Below are 18,022 nucleotides of genomic sequence, written 5' to 3'. Positions count from 1 at the left end.
AACGGATCTGAAACATGGGGCAGGGAATTAGTTTTCACTTTCACGAATATTACGAGACAGGACACTTGGCCTACGAGATGCCATAAACCTATTCATCTAGCAGACGGTAGGAAAGTGGTGACAAAACAACACTCTAGAAACACGATGTTACAATCCACATTGACAGGTAGCGGTGATCCTCTGGCACACTCATGCAGCTGCTCAAACTGAAGACAACAAGCAGTTGTTACGGAGCACCGGAGATGCACCAGGAAATAAATTCTGCCCTGCAGTTATTGAGTGGGACGGGACCGCCTGCAGCCCGCTATCATGTTCACCCCGAATAACAGGCACACAGAGAGGGCAGCGAAACACTTCATGGATTGTTTTGGCGGCCCAAACAGGAATTGGCTTCATCCCGGAGGAGCAGTCGGGAACAGAGGAAAGCTGAAACAAGTGAATCACTGCCACAACAGTGAATGCACCCAGACATGATGTTTGCCTAAACTTTCTAAGGTGGTGAATTTACCACTACAGATCTGGTGAGAGGTTCAGTCTCAGAATTTATCCATTCTGACCTGCAGCGATTAGAGCGTGTAGAAGATCAGAGGATGGGTCAGGCCTCCCATCTCTGTGCCTCTGTTTGGGAAATCACTGTCATTTGATCCAGGCCAGCCCCAGAGGAATGCTGCTCCTACAGATATATTACAAGCAGGGAGGCTGCCAAACTGGCTTCTGGCAGCTTGGACATGGGCAGCTAGAGCTGGGAAGGGGTCAGACAGTGGCTCGCACCGGGGGTTTGCTAAATGATGGTGGGATATCTCTGCTGTTTGGGGTGGGGAGGAATATTGGTCAACTGGGAATACAGAGGCAGTGCATTTCACACAATATTGATTTCTCCCTATCAAAAGAGAGCCAAGCAGAGTTTGCTGCTCTCGGTGAGAGACTTACATATTGTACATGTTTGCTTCTCGAGATAAAACGGGCAGGAATTCTTTTTTGAGATAGGTGCTTCTTTCATTTTCAAAGAGTAGCAGATGAGTCGTATTACAGCTCTAAATACCACTTTGAAATCCCTTGAAAACCAGAATGCTCCTCAGAAACAACATAAAAGAGCTGCTAAAAGGGATTTTTAGTGGAATAAATTAGAGATGTATCGATTTAATTCCCAAATCACGCGCCGCAATCACCTGACTTTTCCCAGACCACAGAGAACCACTTGGGCTTTGTTTATTCAGATGGAGGGAGCAGAGGCACCAAAAGGCATGGATTATAAGGAAAAATCATCAGCAGGGGCCTTTGATGTCTAAATGAGGCATGTGCAACCCAGACCCCTCTCTACCTCACAACTGCCTCTTCACACACACATAAACCCACACATGCACACAAACATGTGTGCACACGCCCACGCACACACACACACACACACACACACACACACACACACACACACACACACACACACACACACACACACACACACACACACACAGACATTATTCCTCAGCGGCAAACAAAGACCCTAAACAGATATCTTCAGTTGAAGACGATTTCCAGAACTTTTTAGGGAGCCTAAGATTTATTACCGAATTCATCATTTTGGACTCATGTGCTTTAAATTAGAAGACAAACTCATCAAGTCCTGCAGATAATGTTGAAAAAAGGGGAAGTTCCTGCATCTGTTTTCACTAATGCAAGCAGAGGATGTTGTTACTTAAAAGCAATTTTTCACACTGAAATCAATCATCTCCGCTGACAGCAAATTTGGAAGTTTGACTCCTGAAGAAATGGAGGTGAAATCTCTGAACTTTGTGGAAGTCAATCTTTTTTCTTAACAGTCTTAATAGATGTAATTTCTAACTGTGACCTGGCAGGGCAAGTAAACAGTAAGTAGTGAGGAGGGAAACGTGAATGACAAGAAAAGCAAGTTGAAAATATTTTTTTCTCTCCTGATCACTTGAATCCAAAGTAATTTTATTCAATAAAATATGATTAGTTATATTAAACTTTTCATCAACAACAATAAAAAACTAATAAGGTTTTTTGTTTGAAAAAACTTTGTTAAAGTGACTCAATCTACATGTGCAAAATTACAGAGAACTCCAAGTATAATTTTCCACCTTGATTTTATGTCTGAAGAGATTATTCTGTTGGAATTGTGATGATGAGTAGTTTGGAAGTACATCCTGTTAACTACTCCCACTGACATTAAGAGGATTACGTAGGTAGCGTCAGACAGAGGCAACTCCTTCCGTTAAGTTGAGTCTTTCCTATCCCTTCCAAATCTCTGCTGCCGCTACGTCGAGCCTGTAATTTGCCTAAAACTGAAGGCATCCGGTTGAGACGCGGCGATATGTGGAGACAGACTGATAAATCAAAAGGCTGAGAGACAGCGAGAGGGAGGGAGTGTATTTGTCTGGAGAACATGGAGAGGGTGGATCATTTGTCTGGCAGATGTATGTTGATGCTGCTGCTTTGGTGGTGGAGGTGGTGAAGGAGGTTTGTGGAGGAGGGTTGTGGAGCAGCACCTGGTGGCTGCGAACCTTGTGGGAGGACAAGTGGGAAGATGTTTAAGAGCAGAAGGAGGGAGCGAGAGGAGAGGAAAGTGAGATGTACTTGAGGGTGGGATGACCTCAGTGTGGGTAAAAACTGTGCACACATTCCCATTGAGCTCTTCCAGCTGCAGCTATAAAGCACAGAAAGAGCTCGGAGCGACAAACAAAATCAATTCTTATTGACTGTACCATGTTATGCACTGAGGGGACATAACTATAACCACTGAGACCACACTATTTGAGCTATTTTCCTCTTTCTTCTCATCATTTCATCCTTTCAAACCACCAGGTTAACTATCTTCTAAGGCACAGAGGTAATTGGGCTGTGTGTTGTGGCTCCACTTTATCGCTGTCTCTCTCTTGACATGTATGTTTACCACAACTATAATCTTCAAAAAGCCTGTTAACATAAGTAGCTCAGCTTTCATAAACCATAAAGTCAGCTCTGACTGATCCTCGGCACCATCCTGTTTACCACGCTGAGGAGCATAAGCAGCGCTCTGATCATATCTGCTACTTGCTAGCAAAGGCTTTCTTTCTGCACACGTCTCAGTGACTCATTTCCAAACATGTTGTATTAATATTCAGGCTCGGCAGACAGGTGACGAGAGGTGCCATCGACTTGAATGTGCGGCTTACATGAATACACTGTGCACGAGGAACTTTTCCACTGACAAAACATGGAGAATCAAAGGTTGGTGTTGCAGACAACCGAGAGCGCCTGAAGTACAAAGTGCTTAAATGCGCTCTTCCCACCATAAACCATAAAATACAACACCGTGGGTATTTGGCTCAAGAGTGAAGACGGCCGCCTTGGCTGGTGTCAGATATTCAGTGAAACACATCTATTTAAATCCTTTCTCTAACCGGACTGCTTTGTTTCATATTTGAAAAAAGCATTTCACTTCACAACAGGCTTTGTTAAATCATGTAGAAAAGACCCAACGTCCGTCGGACACCTTGAGAGGTTCCAGGTCGCACCCTGCTGTTTGGGCCTTAATGGGAGCAGGGTGCAGAGTGTGTGCGAGTGTCTGGAGGGGTGGAGTAATTCAATTTCCACAGCTAATTTTCTCTTTTTCTCCACTAGTGTCCTGAAACACTCCAGGTTGAGCTTCAGCCTGAGAGAACCGACGCGATCACCAGAGGCGACAGCAGGATGAGACACAGGAAGGAGCCTGGTCTCCAAACATCTGGCAGGGCAAGGCTTCCACGACTCGCTCAACCTCGGGATGAAAAAAAAAAAAAGCCCCCTCAGATCTGCGGGGATCAAAGTGTGCCCTGGGTGCCTGAGCCACCGTGGCCTCCCTCAACATATTCAAATGGAGTTTCCTGAAAGATGTCGGAGCCACAAGCAGACCTTGGAACATAAAGGAGGCAGGAAAAGGAGCGACGATGAATACCTGAAAATCTCCACACAAAATATCTAAAGAGTTAGTGAAGGCTTTTTTTGTTGTTGTTTTGGTCAGGAAATTTAAATAGAACTAAGCTGTCAGGTATGAAATGTTTTTCATGTGCTCAAGGCTAATTTAGTCAGTGGAGACTGGAGAGACCTTTCAGTTTACTGAATAAGAAAAAGCAGTCTAATAAGGTTATACTTGGTGAAATTACTGATGCCAATGACACTATAACAAGGCTGTGTTAGCGTAGAGGTTCCCAACCTGAGGATCTGGACCCGCCAAGGGGTCTCCGACATAAACCCGAGGGGTCAAAAGAGCAAAAAAAAAAATTCTCCATCAGTATCTGGAAGATGAATTGTGATATTTCTTCATTCCAGGGCGGCAACCTGCTTTTGTTTTTCTTGTTTACAAAGGGACACATTTCAAGAATAAATTATTGAAACAAGTCAATTTCTTTTGGAGACAGATTGAAATTTTCTTTAATTCTAGATTGACATTATTTCAGGATGTAAATTGTTAATAATTATAATCACAGGATAATAAATGCACCGATTAAAAAGATGATAAAAACATTGTTTATTAAATTATGTTTATTTCCTTTAACTTTTTTTGATTTGATAGATTTGTCTGTTTTTCATGTCATCTTTAAAAAACAGAATAGTTTCACCTTATGTCTCTAAAAGTCCCTTAAACTAAACAATCTGTGTCAGAGAACAGCTCGTAACTCGTGTCCACAATAAGGCTATAAATAGGATATTCAAGTGGATATGATTTGAAGGAGTCACAAGCCAAAACAGTTGGGATTGAGAGCATTAGATGACACGGTACAAAGAGAAGCACTGTGCTGGTTCATGGTTCAAAGGCATCAATAGAAATAGATTTCTGATGCTATATAACAATGAAATGTGTTTATGGATTGAACAAATGATAAACTAAGTGCAAAGAAATGTGATTTTTAAAAATGAAACAAAGCATCTTACACCCTCATCTTCGGTTTCAAACGGCAACGAAAGAACAAAAGGAAGAAAGTTATTTAAAACTTTGTGTCGACTGAGTGGGGGCTCCAGTGATGCAGGACGAAACGCACATTTGAGAAAGATGGCGTCGCTCCACCATTCGCTGCAATGCTTCCCTCCATAATCACCCTGACATTATAAACTCATCAAACACTGCCTCCCTTCAGCAGCCGTGATGCCTGGGAGCGGGGGTCACCTGTATGCAGCATTACCGAATTAGCCGCTATCTAACCCAGACCTGCTGTGGCGTGCTGACACTAATCCCGGGCCCGCTGGAGAGCCCCGTCTATGTTACATTATCATGTCTAATCCCCGTAATCTCTCAGCCGCACCGCTAAACGCTATTCCACCTCCGTCTCTTACCTCATACCCCTCTAATAACATTAATGAAGGGCCAGGCCCCATTACCAAGGCTACCCTAGTGGTGGGCTGGGCGACGGCCGTAATCGGAGGCCCCCTGCACAGCCACCCACTCAGCCTTCCAGGCAGCAGGAATTAATGTAATTCATCGCCTAGGGCAAAAAGCAAACCAAACATATGTTCAACAAATCAGGGTTTGTGTATTTTCTTGTCACCGTTACTGTGCAGGTCTATTAGAGTCACTGATGAGATCCTTAGTGAAGGGCCTGCCATGCGGGAGAATGAACGCTTTGAAGTGCTCATGCCACTTTGAAAGCCCCCCCACTTGCCATGAGACGTTTTACGATGAGCTGACCCGGGTTATTAAAATACCACAGAAATGATCACCCATAATGCCTCTCTCTTTTGCTGTCAACAAAGAATGGCAGCAGAGGATTGGCTGGGATGAAAGGTTGAAAGGGGTCCCGTATTAAAAATGGCACTTTATCCATTAAAGCGGGATTTCTGCTGTCTCTTTGTGTAATTACCTGCAACCGCCAGCTCTGTGCTCGGGCTTACCTTGTTTACACTGCATGTCTCGCAGTCTAGCTGTCTCCCTGCAAGGCTTCGTTACACTGTCTTCTGCTCTGCCTTTGTCTCTCTTGATGTCTTTCACTTGTCTGTCTCGGCTGTCAGGGCCAACCTTGAAAGAGGAGGCGTAAACACACCCAGAAGAGCAATGTCAATGAAAGCACAGGATGAATAGATACACGTTAAAGCAAGCCCTGTAATGTGTTTTTTCAATTTAGTAATGTAGATGTTGTATTCATTTATTTACAATTTACATTTTGGCACTCATATAACTCAAACCCATTAATGTGCTTTGCAATGTTAATCAAATGCTAATGCAATTGCATATCCCCCTTTACTAGCCCTACCTCCCAGCAAACAGCACCACACTGACTTAATTGTGAGGGTAAAAAACACCACATACAGACTTCCTCTCATATTTAATTTTATCTTTGAATAAAAGAGCTATAGGAAAGTATTAATCTGCTTAACATTTCTAAGTACATCCTCCAAAGGATTTTGCTTTTTTAATCTTACATATGCTCAGCAGAGTTACTGGCAAAAACTGTACATTTTCCTCATTTCATCCTTTCAACATCAAATGGTGAGCAGCAAAAATTGGATCAGACTTCAAAGACTGTGATGTGCTCCAAGTCACGGAGTGGCTCTTCTATTTCACATATTGAATCCGAGCAGGATATCAAAGTGCTACCAAAGAACCTCAGGTCTTTACTAAAAAAGGGGTCTAACATCTGTAGAAAGAGGAGCGCAAAGACAAATCACCTCAGGGAAGAGCGAGCATTTATTCTCAGCCGTGAATTTCCAGCCTTTTGATTCTCTCGTTCCTGTACCACCCTGTCTTCTCCACTGAGATGGAGGTTGGAGCAAGAGAACTCTTTTGTCTCAAGGACTCAAAAAATTCCCAAAGAATAATCTGGGTTAAAGCTGCTTTGTGGAGGAGCAGCATTTCACATACACGGCTAAAGTAAGGCACAAGAAAATGCTCATTGATATTCTGTTACTTACATTTCCTTTATGTATGTAATCTGCATGTGCCTCTTTGCTCTTTGGGTTATAGCTGTGAAAGTAAGAAGCCTTTGTGAAAACGATCATCATAAAACTGCACAATCAATCTTCATATTAAACAGCAATCTGCACGATCTGTATTTTTTTCTATTTGTTCAATAGTTAAAACATCATGATTGTGGAATTTGCAGAGCAGAAGACAGCAATATGTTTCTGTGCATGATCACCCACGTTGCATTATTTAAAAAACAAACACCAAAAAGACAACATGTGCACACACAATGCTGCATGCCAGTCGCAGTCATGCTTCCAGCCTAGAAAAACAAGATCTCATCCAGTTTGGACGTAGTGATGCAACTGGAGGCTCTGCTGTTTGGATGCAAACACAGAATTGATGCGTGGCAGAGAGGAGGGATATCAAAAGGGATAAGAACAGCATGTAGGTGAGAACATAGATCTTACAGGAGGAAAAATGGGCCAGATCATGTCAAAATAAATATATGTGGAGAGATTCCAACACTGATTAAACAGAATTGTTAAGTGGAGGTTTGAAGTTTTTCTCACCAAGGAATATGATTGTAAACATGGAGAGAAAAATCCCCGATGAGGCACTGCTCAGTTTGAGTATACAACCAGCATAACATTTTCAGATGTGTAAATCTAGTATTTTGGAGATGGAGTCTGGAGAGAAATGCACAACGTTGACCAAAAGACACCAAAGATTTGAACGAGATTTATGGTTTGAGAAGTTCACCGAGATGCTACGCAACTCTACACACCTGTGTTTATTGTTACAGTCATTTTCCTGCTTTCTTACTGTAAAAATCTACTCATCCAAAATCATAAAACAATACTTGGGTGTGTAATATCTGATATTTGTGAGCTGTGGTGCAGAGTGAAGCTAAACATGGAGCCCATCGACACCTCGTACCGCTGCTCAGTCGGTGGCTGCCCTCCTGCTTAGCACATACTTTCTTAATGACTGGCCTGCCCATATGCTGAATAAACATAAAGTCCTCCGCTCGTACATCTGGAGACCAGCGCAGCGCCCAGCCCTATTTGTGGTCAGACAAGTGTGCTATCTTGGTGGAAAGTTATTTATTACGTTTATAAAAGTGAAAGAAGTGGTGCACAAGGAGGAGCTTTCTCCTTTGGGTTAAACAGCAGTACATTATAGGGTGAAAGGAGCCCATCCAGCAAGGATAAAGAGGACTGACAGGTATGTGAGACCTGCAAGGCATTTCTAATGGAGGTCCTGTTTTCAGTCACATCCTAATACTTTTGTCTGCACCACAAGAAACAAAAGAAAGTACAAAAAAAAAAAAAAGTATAAATAAATCAAACAGCAGGAAAATATGCCATCAATGAGAGAGAGCAGACCCTGAAGGACAAAGGATGTCAAAGCTCACCCTGTCTGCTCCTCCTTGGTGGTCTTTCCTCCAGCCTCAGGGTGACATCTGTGCCTCTGGGTTCCACGGTCCCGACGCACCCGATGGCCCCTGTAAGCTGCACAGGATATGAAAGTCAGACGGTCGGAAAAGCCTTTTCTTCCCGCTGTCATCAGTCTAAACAAGATGATCAGACAGTTATCCAATGTAACACCATTTACAACATACTCGTCAAAACCACCAAACAGTTCTGTATTGCATTTGCTGGAGGAGGTGAAATGAGTTGAGCATGCACATAAGGAGTGTAGTGCAGCAGTGGGGAAACATCGTGTGATTATTGAGACGTGCTAAACTCAGACGGACGGTAAACCGAGCCCGCTGACTTACTCTGTCAACGGGCTTTGTGTTTTTCTGGTAAATTATATGCACAGGAAAGGAAAGCTCAAGTACATTGTTGAGCAATGGTTCTATTTTGCATGGTCTAATCTGATCGATGGTGAGCATGTGCCTCAGGCCCCGCTGAGATCTGAGACGCCACCAGGCTCATACATTTGAAAGGCATCTGTTTATTTTCAGAATGCAAATGCAGCCCACCTCAAAGGCTATAAGCTGCAGAGAACACACAATGTGAATGTGCTGGAGTGCTCCGCCGGGGGGGCTGAGGCCCCCACTTATGTCAGGTTCAGGTTCTCCCCCCTGTGAACCCCGGCGGCCACACACAAACACGCTTCTCCCAAAAAAGAAAAAGAAAGACAGCGGGGACAGAGAGGCTTCCCTCACACCAGAACCATGTTTACCCATTCTGCAGCTTTATTTACGAGGGTTTAATGGAGGACATTTACACAAGGTGCGCAGGCGACTGAGATGCTTCATGTGCCAGATGAGGGCAGCCCTTAGGAGAGCCAGGGGAAACAATGCCAAATCTCCTCCCCCTGCCCTCCTCTCTCCTGCCCCTTTTGGCACCCTCCCTTGTCCTCCAGTGAGAGGCTCCAAGGAGGGGTGGTGGGGGTGGGGGGCCGGGAAGGTTAATGTGCCCACTTTGATCTTCGTCAAGGCACACTGAGTAAGAATTAATTTACATTTCAGATGAAAAGGTTGACAGTATAAAAAGGCATCTTGTTTCTGGTATGTGAGAGCTGTGTAATAGGCCAGGAATTTGAGAGAGGAAGTCGTGAGGAAACAGAAGGGATAAGCCCCTCTCTTGCCTTTACTGGGAAAGAGATGAAAGGAAAAAAGGATCTCAGTATGCACTGTTCTTCTGAAACATGGGGACCAAATGCTGCCCAAACTTTCAAAAGCTTTTCTGTATGCATTATTAATTAATTATTACTATTTTGTAGGCCACTCATTGAGATCAAAAAGGTGTTTCACAAAGACGTAAGGTCTCCGGGCCTTTATCCCTTTTCCTTTTGAAAATGTTCGCAATGAAATAGCGCGAATTTCCACCGGACACAGGACTACATGAGAAAACCCAGAAGTTCTCAGTTGAATATATGATGAACTTCAGAGGAAAATATAAACATTTCTTTACCTGACTGGATGCGAAGAGCGGCCCCTTCCCGCTCCTTTTTTATTTCCTTGAGGTTTTGGCGAGCAACATAGCCCCTCCAGGCTAGAGAAAGAGAAAAGAGACAGTGTGTGTGTGTGTGTGTGTGTGTGTGTGTGTGTGTGTGTGTGTGTGTGTGTGTGTGTGTGTGTGTGTGTGTGTGTGTGTGTGTGTGTGTGTGTGTGTGTGTGTGTGTGTGTGTGTGTGTGTGTGTGTGTGTGTGCAGGAGATTGCTGACCTACCTCTGTGAAACAAAATAGACTGCACATACTACACAAGATCCCACTTCAAAACACGGCTAAAGCAGGTGGCAGAGGGACGGATCCCTTTGAACTCTCAGGTCTTATTGTGTGCTGTGAAGCATTGCTCTTAACCCTCATGGGTCAAGCTGTGGTTATCAAACTCATCTCTTTTATGAAGACTCACAGGCACATAATAGATTAGAGGTCATTAAGAAACTGCGACTCAGATTCTCATCAAATTTGCACCCGTTTTATCATCATGTGATAAAAGAACTCATCCTTCATTTGTATAGTTTCGACTAAAGTTTCAATCATTTCTTTCCTTGTTTACTGTTTAATTGCCACTGAAATACCTGATTGGATGATGATGGCTCCACGGCTTCTCTTCTCCTTCTCTTTTCGGTAACGTCGGGCCCCCAGCCAGCCTTTAGTGTAAGCCTGCATCACCACCACCCGAGCAATCACTTCCCGCAGCAGCAGGTTCAGCTGCTCCACGTGGTAGTACTTCAGAAACACCTGACAGGACATTCAATCCTACTTAGAACACCCTAAACCTGCTTTTTTTGGTCCATTATGCACCTCATGATGCCCTACATATGCACATGTCTTGGTTACTTCCTCTTTTCAGTGCTGTGCTCGCGCTACCTTTGTCTTCCCTAGCACCCAGTCCTTGAGTTTGGCCCGCTCCAGAATGGCAACAGCGTTCTCTTTGCTGGTCTCAGGCATCTGGTGAGCCCGAAATGCAAGGTAGTAATATCTGAGAGACAAAAAGGAAAACAAGCAATAATTAAATCTATAGTAGTTGAAGTGTTTAAAGAACAGAGGTCGTGGGCAGCTGATATCGTGTAATCAACAAAATACAGTAAAATTAAACGTTTTTTCAAATTGTGGTAAAAAAAAAAAAAAAAATGGTGAAAAGAAAAATAGAAGAGAACTGTTGCCAGATATTTAGCACACATGTTTTATGATTAGCAGAAATGGAGATGGTCTGTAAAAGCAAAATGTAATGGAAACAGACTTTGAGAATAAATCACATTGTACATGAAGCATGTAACTGAAACTGAAGCTCTGACGAATGTGAGAATGGGACTGATATTCTCATCTAACACAAACTAATTTTGTGTTAATGTAGTGAAAATCATGAACAATAATCAATAATCCAAAAGTAATTTGGGTATATTTGGTTTAGATTTCTTAATTCTAGAAGTCCAGTGGATTATTTAACAAGTACAAACATGTTGCTCCTACTTAGAAACTGACAAGTAATTCACCAATTACTTGTTCAAGAGAACAGCCTGAACAACACTGGATTTTTGGGGCTCATTTCATATCAGCGCATTTCAACCAACGTATCTGCAGACAACGCTGCATCAGTGACAGGTCAGAGCCAGTGTCTCGGGTTGACCCTTGAACAGACTAAAGATATTAACACCTTATTGCACACAACCACTCGAGGGATCGTTAGGAGCCTCACGGCTTGAAGATAAGCTGCTCAGAAAAATGAGTGTGACTGAGACATGAGTCTTCAACAGAGGCCCATTGTTGGAGCTCTTTTCAATGAACCACCGTCTCTTATTTCAGCGGCCACCGAAGACGGCCATCAGCTCGGGCCTATCAGTGCGCATCAGCTTCGCTGCCGTTTGTTGCTCACAATGTCTGGATCCATCTGCTGATCTCCTTGTTATAGTTTATAAAATACCAGCATAGGACAGAGTGGCCCTGACTGTTTGCTCAGGGACATCAAGGCTCCAGAACTACCGGTTCATCTCTCGTGTTCTGGCGTTGGTCAAAAAGAAGAAGAACAACAAGAAGAAAAACTTCTTTGAACTCCCCTCCCCGCCTCAGTCTACAGCCTTTCATTCTAATTCCTGTTGATACCTGTTATTTCTTTGATGGTAAATACAAAGCACTGCAACATCAGACGAGCCTTTGATATGAGAGCACAAATTTAAATCAGTTTTCACTAAAGGTGCAGTTTAGCCATTCGGGTCTGTCTGTACGACTTCTGCCTGGCTCAGGTGGGATGATATGGATTCAGTAGTGAGGTTAAAATGGAATAACAGTCTCCTGTTCACACAGCCACATTTCATGCACAGGCGCTGCGGAGACAACAAAAAAAAACAAAATCCATCATGCGAGGTCATGTATGATCTCCTGGTAATCACTCTTTAATACTGGGAGCAAAAGTAGGACATGCAAGGAAGAACCATGTGGTCATTCAAAGTTTTGTTTCACCAAAATTAAGCACATATTTTTTAAAGCTTCCCTTAAGCTGTGAAACTAACCAGCCATCTCAAAGTTTTTCTTCCTACAGGCCACAAGCCCGAGTTAATTAAATTTCATATCATCTTAAAGTCTCCACATTAGAAGTGGCTGGAATATTTTTTCAAAGGAACACTGATCAAACATACATTTTCTGAGATTTTCCCACAGACTTGTCTAAATATGTGTGTTTTTTTTTCTTTAAAATGACTGAGACTCTTTAGGTATATACTTTTAGATTTGGGGTTGGACATTTGAACAAGAGAGTGTAGTGTTTAGTAACAGATATCAGATCCTGTCCCATATTTTAAAAAACCAAAACAACACCCTTACGTAAAGCCCCCCTAATGATGAAACTTGTATTAATTGTGTTTAATGTAATACCAATGGGACAAGGAGGCTGCATTTGAGCTTTTCCAGGTCACTGAGTTTAAGAACAAACTCTTTATGAATAGTAAAAGAAATCTATTAAAATGCATCACCCTTTATAATCACAGTTCCTCCCTGTTTGAATTTTATCCATATTTTACAGACAGTATCCACCCAGTTAAAAGAGCTGTAGGATTTAGTCTTGCACTATCACTAATGACTGCCAATTAGTCAGCCTCTTGCTCTGCTCAACTTGTACCACTATCTAATTAAAGAACCAGTGTTTTTGTGTGATGGGGAGCATGGCTCACTTGTTCTGTGCCATCTCTGGGGTTGTGTCAGCACACTGCAGAGTGGAGGCCTGTCTCGACACCACCCTTACCTGTTGACAAACTCCTCAAACAGGATGCGGTGGGAGTAGCCTTGGCGGCGGATGTTCACCGTCTCCAGGATGCCCGTGTAGCGCAGCTGCACCATCACCCTCTCCTTGAAGAAGCGCAGCGCCTGCCTGTCATCATTGGGTTTGATGCAGCGCACAAAATGTGGCTGGCCCACCACCATCTTAGACAGCAGGTCCATCAGGGAGTACTGCAGAGACACAGTGAGACAGCGGTGGGCAGAGGCGAGACAAGAACACCAGAGAGCAGTTATCACATGAAGTCCTATTATTAATGTCCGGTGGTGGAAGTTGAAGTGTTATCATTTGCACTTCAAAGAGCATCCAAGTTTTTCCTGGTTGTCTGATAAAGGAGCCCAACCTGAATCATCACTGACGGTATTAATTAGTCCCAACGGGATCGGAAGGAGTTTTTATATAACAGATATAAATAATGAGATTATTGAAAAAATGATCAAAGTAAGAATAAAGCAGATTAATGCTGCATCATTTGTTAACTTTTTGTCACTTGCAGAACAATTTGTAAACACTACATGTTTCTTATAAAGTTGTACTTGTTCTCTACACACCCAGTGGATACAGTGCAGAGCAACATAAACATTCATTTGGACAATATTCATTCACTTTTATCTCCATTTTGTTCCCAACCAACCCCCGAGAAAAATATCTGGCTCTTTAACAGGTAAAAGCTTCACTGTGTTTGTCAGCCAGCCCAGTGAGGACCACCGGCTAATGCAGTTATTGGGAAATGTGGTGACTTTCATTAACAGTAAATTAATACAGAAACCACAGCAAACCAGATTTCATCAACATTTTATGATCAGTAAGTGAAATTTTTTTTACTGTTAGAAGGAGCAAAAGCAGTGAGCATGATGCTTTTATACTGAAGGAATTATTGATCTAAAATTGTTTGATTATGCTGTTTTTATTATTCATGTTATCATATTAAAGACATAAAATAGAATTATTATTAATTCATTTCTAAAAGGAATTATTTACACGGTAAATATGATTTCTGTTGTTTCCAGTGGTTGAGCACCACTGTGAGTTTTAGTTACTTTCAAACTGTCTCTGGTCCTGCATGAATTCTTGAACGATTTTAAATCTTGTTATCAGGTGCTATTGATAGAAGTTTATGAAAGTTGTATGAACTACAAAGAAGATAAATATTCCATGAATTTCATTGCGTGTGCTGCCAAATGTAAAAAGCTGCTCAAAAGTCACAACCCTTCCCAAGAATCGTTCTTACATCGAGCGTGTGTTCAGAGAACGTCCACGCCTTTCTACAAAACAGTGTGAACAGTTCATTTCATGTCAGAAAGCGATGCGTTCGTTAACCGGAGAAAATGTTTGCCAAGTTGTTAACAACATGAAATAAAAACACCTACGCGGAAATAGGAGGCCACAGTCTGTCTCCTCATGTTGGTGGTTTCTTCTGGGTGACGCATCATCTCCATGGTGTCCACCTGAACACAAACACTCACACTGAACACACTGCGCTGCAGAGCAGGCCGGACTCGGCCCGGGAGCATCACTGCACGATGCAGCGCATTCAAATGAGATGCTGTTTATTGGCAACATGGCGTCGTCAGTGGGCTCTGAAGAGATAAAGGTAATATTACAGCAGGTCTCCTTCCTCTAAATGGGCCGGTTAGGAATATACAGCTGTACTAACTGTGCCGTCTGTATAACACGGCCTCATAAACACTTAAAGCTAACAATCTAGAGAATAATTCTGCACTGCTGTGGGGCATGGGAAAATTGCAGAGCATTGTGAGTAATGAGAGCAGCCGTCACCGAGCAGACAGTCATCCTGATGACGGCGGATTAACGAGGACACAATATAAGATTTCTAATGGTCTTCGCAGTTCATGGCTTCATCAAAATTAATGACGCAATAGATATTTTATGGTAAGTCTGTGAAGCAAAGTGCATATCTTAAGACTTTATTTCATCCTCACAGAGAGAAAGAAAGGTACGTCAAACGTTACATGAACAGAGGAGCGGGACGCTCTGACACTTTGCTATTCTGAAAGCAGATCATACAGAAGTACGAGCGGTTATCTGGGACTCACTACCACTATTCTAACAACCGCCTCGCCACTTTAATCTGGTCGTACTGATAACTTTTTACAAGTGTCAGTTTCTGTCAACTTTTCTCCAACTCTGATTGAGAACATGACGGCATGCATATTACATCAGTCACGCCGAGTTGTTATTAAGAAGTCCTTTCTTATTCAAGAATAACTGAGTAGGTGCTTAGTGGAAGTTCTTCAAAGTAGAACTGTTTTTCTGCTGTTATTTTTCTCACTGTTGGCCTGTGTCTATAATCTAAAAGACACATCGCAGAGGATTTGTTTACATTAATAACACAGACTTGTGTCTGTGTGAAAAAATAGTTCAAAAGAGATGATTTACATTTTCAAGAAGCCAGACTGTGATTGATGTTAGAGGAGTGAGGCTGCACACGATTCCAAGTTAGTGAAGCAGAGTTTGAAGTTACAATGTAGGAGTACAATGATGTTCAGTTCATTTCAATGAAATGTGTTTTTTCAAAGACTGTTTGCAGTTTGGAACAAGTTTGTGATTTAGAGGTGGAACATTCGGACTCACCTTCAAGAGGTATTTGGGAGACTGAGTACAGCACATGCCGGTGAATAACATGGAAACAAAGGAAGAGAGAAGTGCATAGACAAGAAGTAAAGAAGCTGAAATTCATCTTCAAGTGGCTTTCCACTGTGAATAATGATGTCATGTTATTTTTTTTTCTAGATCCAGACCTTGTACGAAATAATTCAACAATTGATTGATATTTTCAGTTCTATTAAGAAATTAAATCTCAGAGAAAGTAGATCGCATTTGTTTCACCAAATGCGTCCAGAAGAAAGAAAGCTGAGAGCCGGAGCTTTTGAGAAACTTTTTTGGCAACTGATGCTGTTGATATTTGGTGTCGTTGTGTAAGTCAGCAGTAAAAAGCTCTCAAATAAACTCCACAAAAACCTCAGTGTGAGCATAATTAATTGACATTATTGGACACAATAAACAATCATAGTTTCCTACTGAAGCATTTTGATGCACTTCATTTGAGCTGACTTGGGAAAAGCTACATAAAATAAACCTTCAAATGTAAAATACTTTACTGCCTGTTAACTACAAAACAACAATAGTCAAACCTGTGAGAAACTGGTTTTATGTTGAAGACACTAAATGCCAGATGGCGATGCTGCATCACCACAAGCAAGACAGAAAACATAACAGGGTACTCAATTAATGTGGCTATGCTTCACAGCACAGTTTTGTTTTTTGTTTTTTTACTGGGTGTCTTATGGTGCCATGCCTGTGAGCAACACATAAAAAGCATTATGGTCTTGCACGTGATAAATTGTGCTACAGGAGCCTGAGTCTCACCTTGGTGCGTCCTGAACTGAGCTGCGGTGGCAGAGATCGGGATGCAGCAGTGACCCGAGCCCTGGACGTCGCCAGGTTTCCTGTTCAACATAAAACCAAAGCCAAAAGACGTTAAGAAGTACTGACATCATAACTTATTTAAAGCTTGCAGAGGGTTTGAACTTCTGTATGTGATACAGAAAGGAAATGATTATTGAGAGTGAACTATCAAACATCGAGTTGCAGTAAACACGTTGGGGGTAATGTTCTTTTTTAACATCCAAGAAAAAAAGAAAACTAAGTGAACAACTGCATGTTAGTGTTCATACAGCAGCACAGCATAAGAGGCAGTTCAATAGGAGCCTGAGCAGAATCTGAGCTGAATCCCATGGACTCAGGAGTACAGCTGCATGCACAGCAGTCCAACAGCCCCACACACCGCAGAAAGGATATGAACATAGCATATGCAAGACAGTCTGAACATTTCAAAGTTTCTGCACAAGATGTCCAAATGTTTTCTCTGGCTATATCTTCAGAGGCTAAACTGTGATTAATAGCAGTGAAAGAAGCCTTTGAAGCAGGATTGGTGACATCAAAGTCCTAATCCATGGGTGGCAGGATTTTTATAATGAGTGGGAAGTATCTTAACACATTTCAAAGGGTTTACTCCATGAATAAACAATAGCTGCACAGATGTGCCACACACACCTTTAGAAAAATACGTCTGCAGACACAGGAGGCAGCATTACCGAAGCAGCCGTGTACGGCAAGGAGGAAAACCTTTGTAAGTTTTTTAAGATAAAGCTGAAGTGACAGGCCAACAATTGTTCTAGATTTTCCACCGCACACAGCCGAACTTCTAAAATGCAAATGTGCAGTCGGCTTCCGCAATATAATTTCAAGACTCACGTCAGTTGTTGAGGACATCGTCTGACAGCGAGCCAAAAAACTTAAACACTGGATCAGCGCCTGCCTTTTCTCAAAGGACTCTGCCCTATCAAATGTCTGTTAGAGGCTTCGACCAAACACCGGAGAGATCAAAATTAATTTATGATGGATTATTAATTACCGGCCAGATCCCTTCTAACTTTAGACAAAGAACGTCCTATTTGTGCCAAAGGTTTCGCAGTGAGCAAAAGCAATGGGGGGGGGGGGGGTCTCGTGGGACAACACACACACACACACACACACACACACACACACACACACACACACACACACACACACACACACACACACACACACACACACACACACACACACACACACACACACACTCTGCTGTAGTCAAAACAACCCAAAACATATGATGCGAGCACACTTCAAAAGAGTCTTTTAAGCTAGTAGTGATGATGCTTTTAGCATTTGACAGTTATCTGTTAATGTTATTTATTTATCTGTTCATTTATTCAGTTATTAACAAATTTTTGGGCGTTTGGCAAACAAACAAAATTCCAGACACTGTCATATTAAAATATGCCCTTTTATATTTGCTGTAAGTGTGTTTGGAAGAGTAACCACAGGTTCAGAACTAGAAGCTAAAAATAGA

At 42.3% G+C, this 18,022-nt stretch overlaps 1 protein-coding gene across 1 annotated transcript in view; it reads right to left on the bottom strand.

Moving 5' to 3' along the window:
* myo3b (myosin IIIB) overlaps positions 1 to 18,022 on the bottom strand; it is a 62,353-nt gene that overhangs the window by 11,133 nt on the left and 33,198 nt on the right. The window contains exons 23-32 of the mRNA XM_069702430.1: positions 16,495 to 16,574; positions 15,700 to 15,720; positions 14,475 to 14,552; positions 13,072 to 13,277; positions 10,704 to 10,815; positions 10,412 to 10,574; positions 9,802 to 9,882; positions 8,292 to 8,388; positions 6,883 to 6,934; positions 5,866 to 5,989 (exon numbers count right to left, since the gene is read on the bottom strand). Coding sequence (XP_069558531.1) covers positions 5,866 to 5,989; positions 6,883 to 6,934; positions 8,292 to 8,388; positions 9,802 to 9,882; positions 10,412 to 10,574; positions 10,704 to 10,815; positions 13,072 to 13,277; positions 14,475 to 14,552; positions 15,700 to 15,720; positions 16,495 to 16,574 — 1,014 coding nt within the window. The remainder of the gene's footprint in view (positions 1 to 5,865; positions 5,990 to 6,882; positions 6,935 to 8,291; positions 8,389 to 9,801; positions 9,883 to 10,411; positions 10,575 to 10,703; positions 10,816 to 13,071; positions 13,278 to 14,474; positions 14,553 to 15,699; positions 15,721 to 16,494; positions 16,575 to 18,022) is intronic.

This window comes from Brachyistius frenatus, unplaced genomic scaffold (assembly GCF_029030835.1).
Source record: "Brachyistius frenatus isolate BFR_SWC_R1_liver_20210118 unplaced genomic scaffold, ASM2903083v1 Contig_42, whole genome shotgun sequence".
Classification (NCBI taxonomy): Eukaryota; Metazoa; Chordata; class Actinopteri; family Embiotocidae; genus Brachyistius; species Brachyistius frenatus.
The sequence above is the reverse complement of the archived record's forward strand: the minus strand, read 5'-3'. Positions and strand labels throughout refer to the sequence as shown.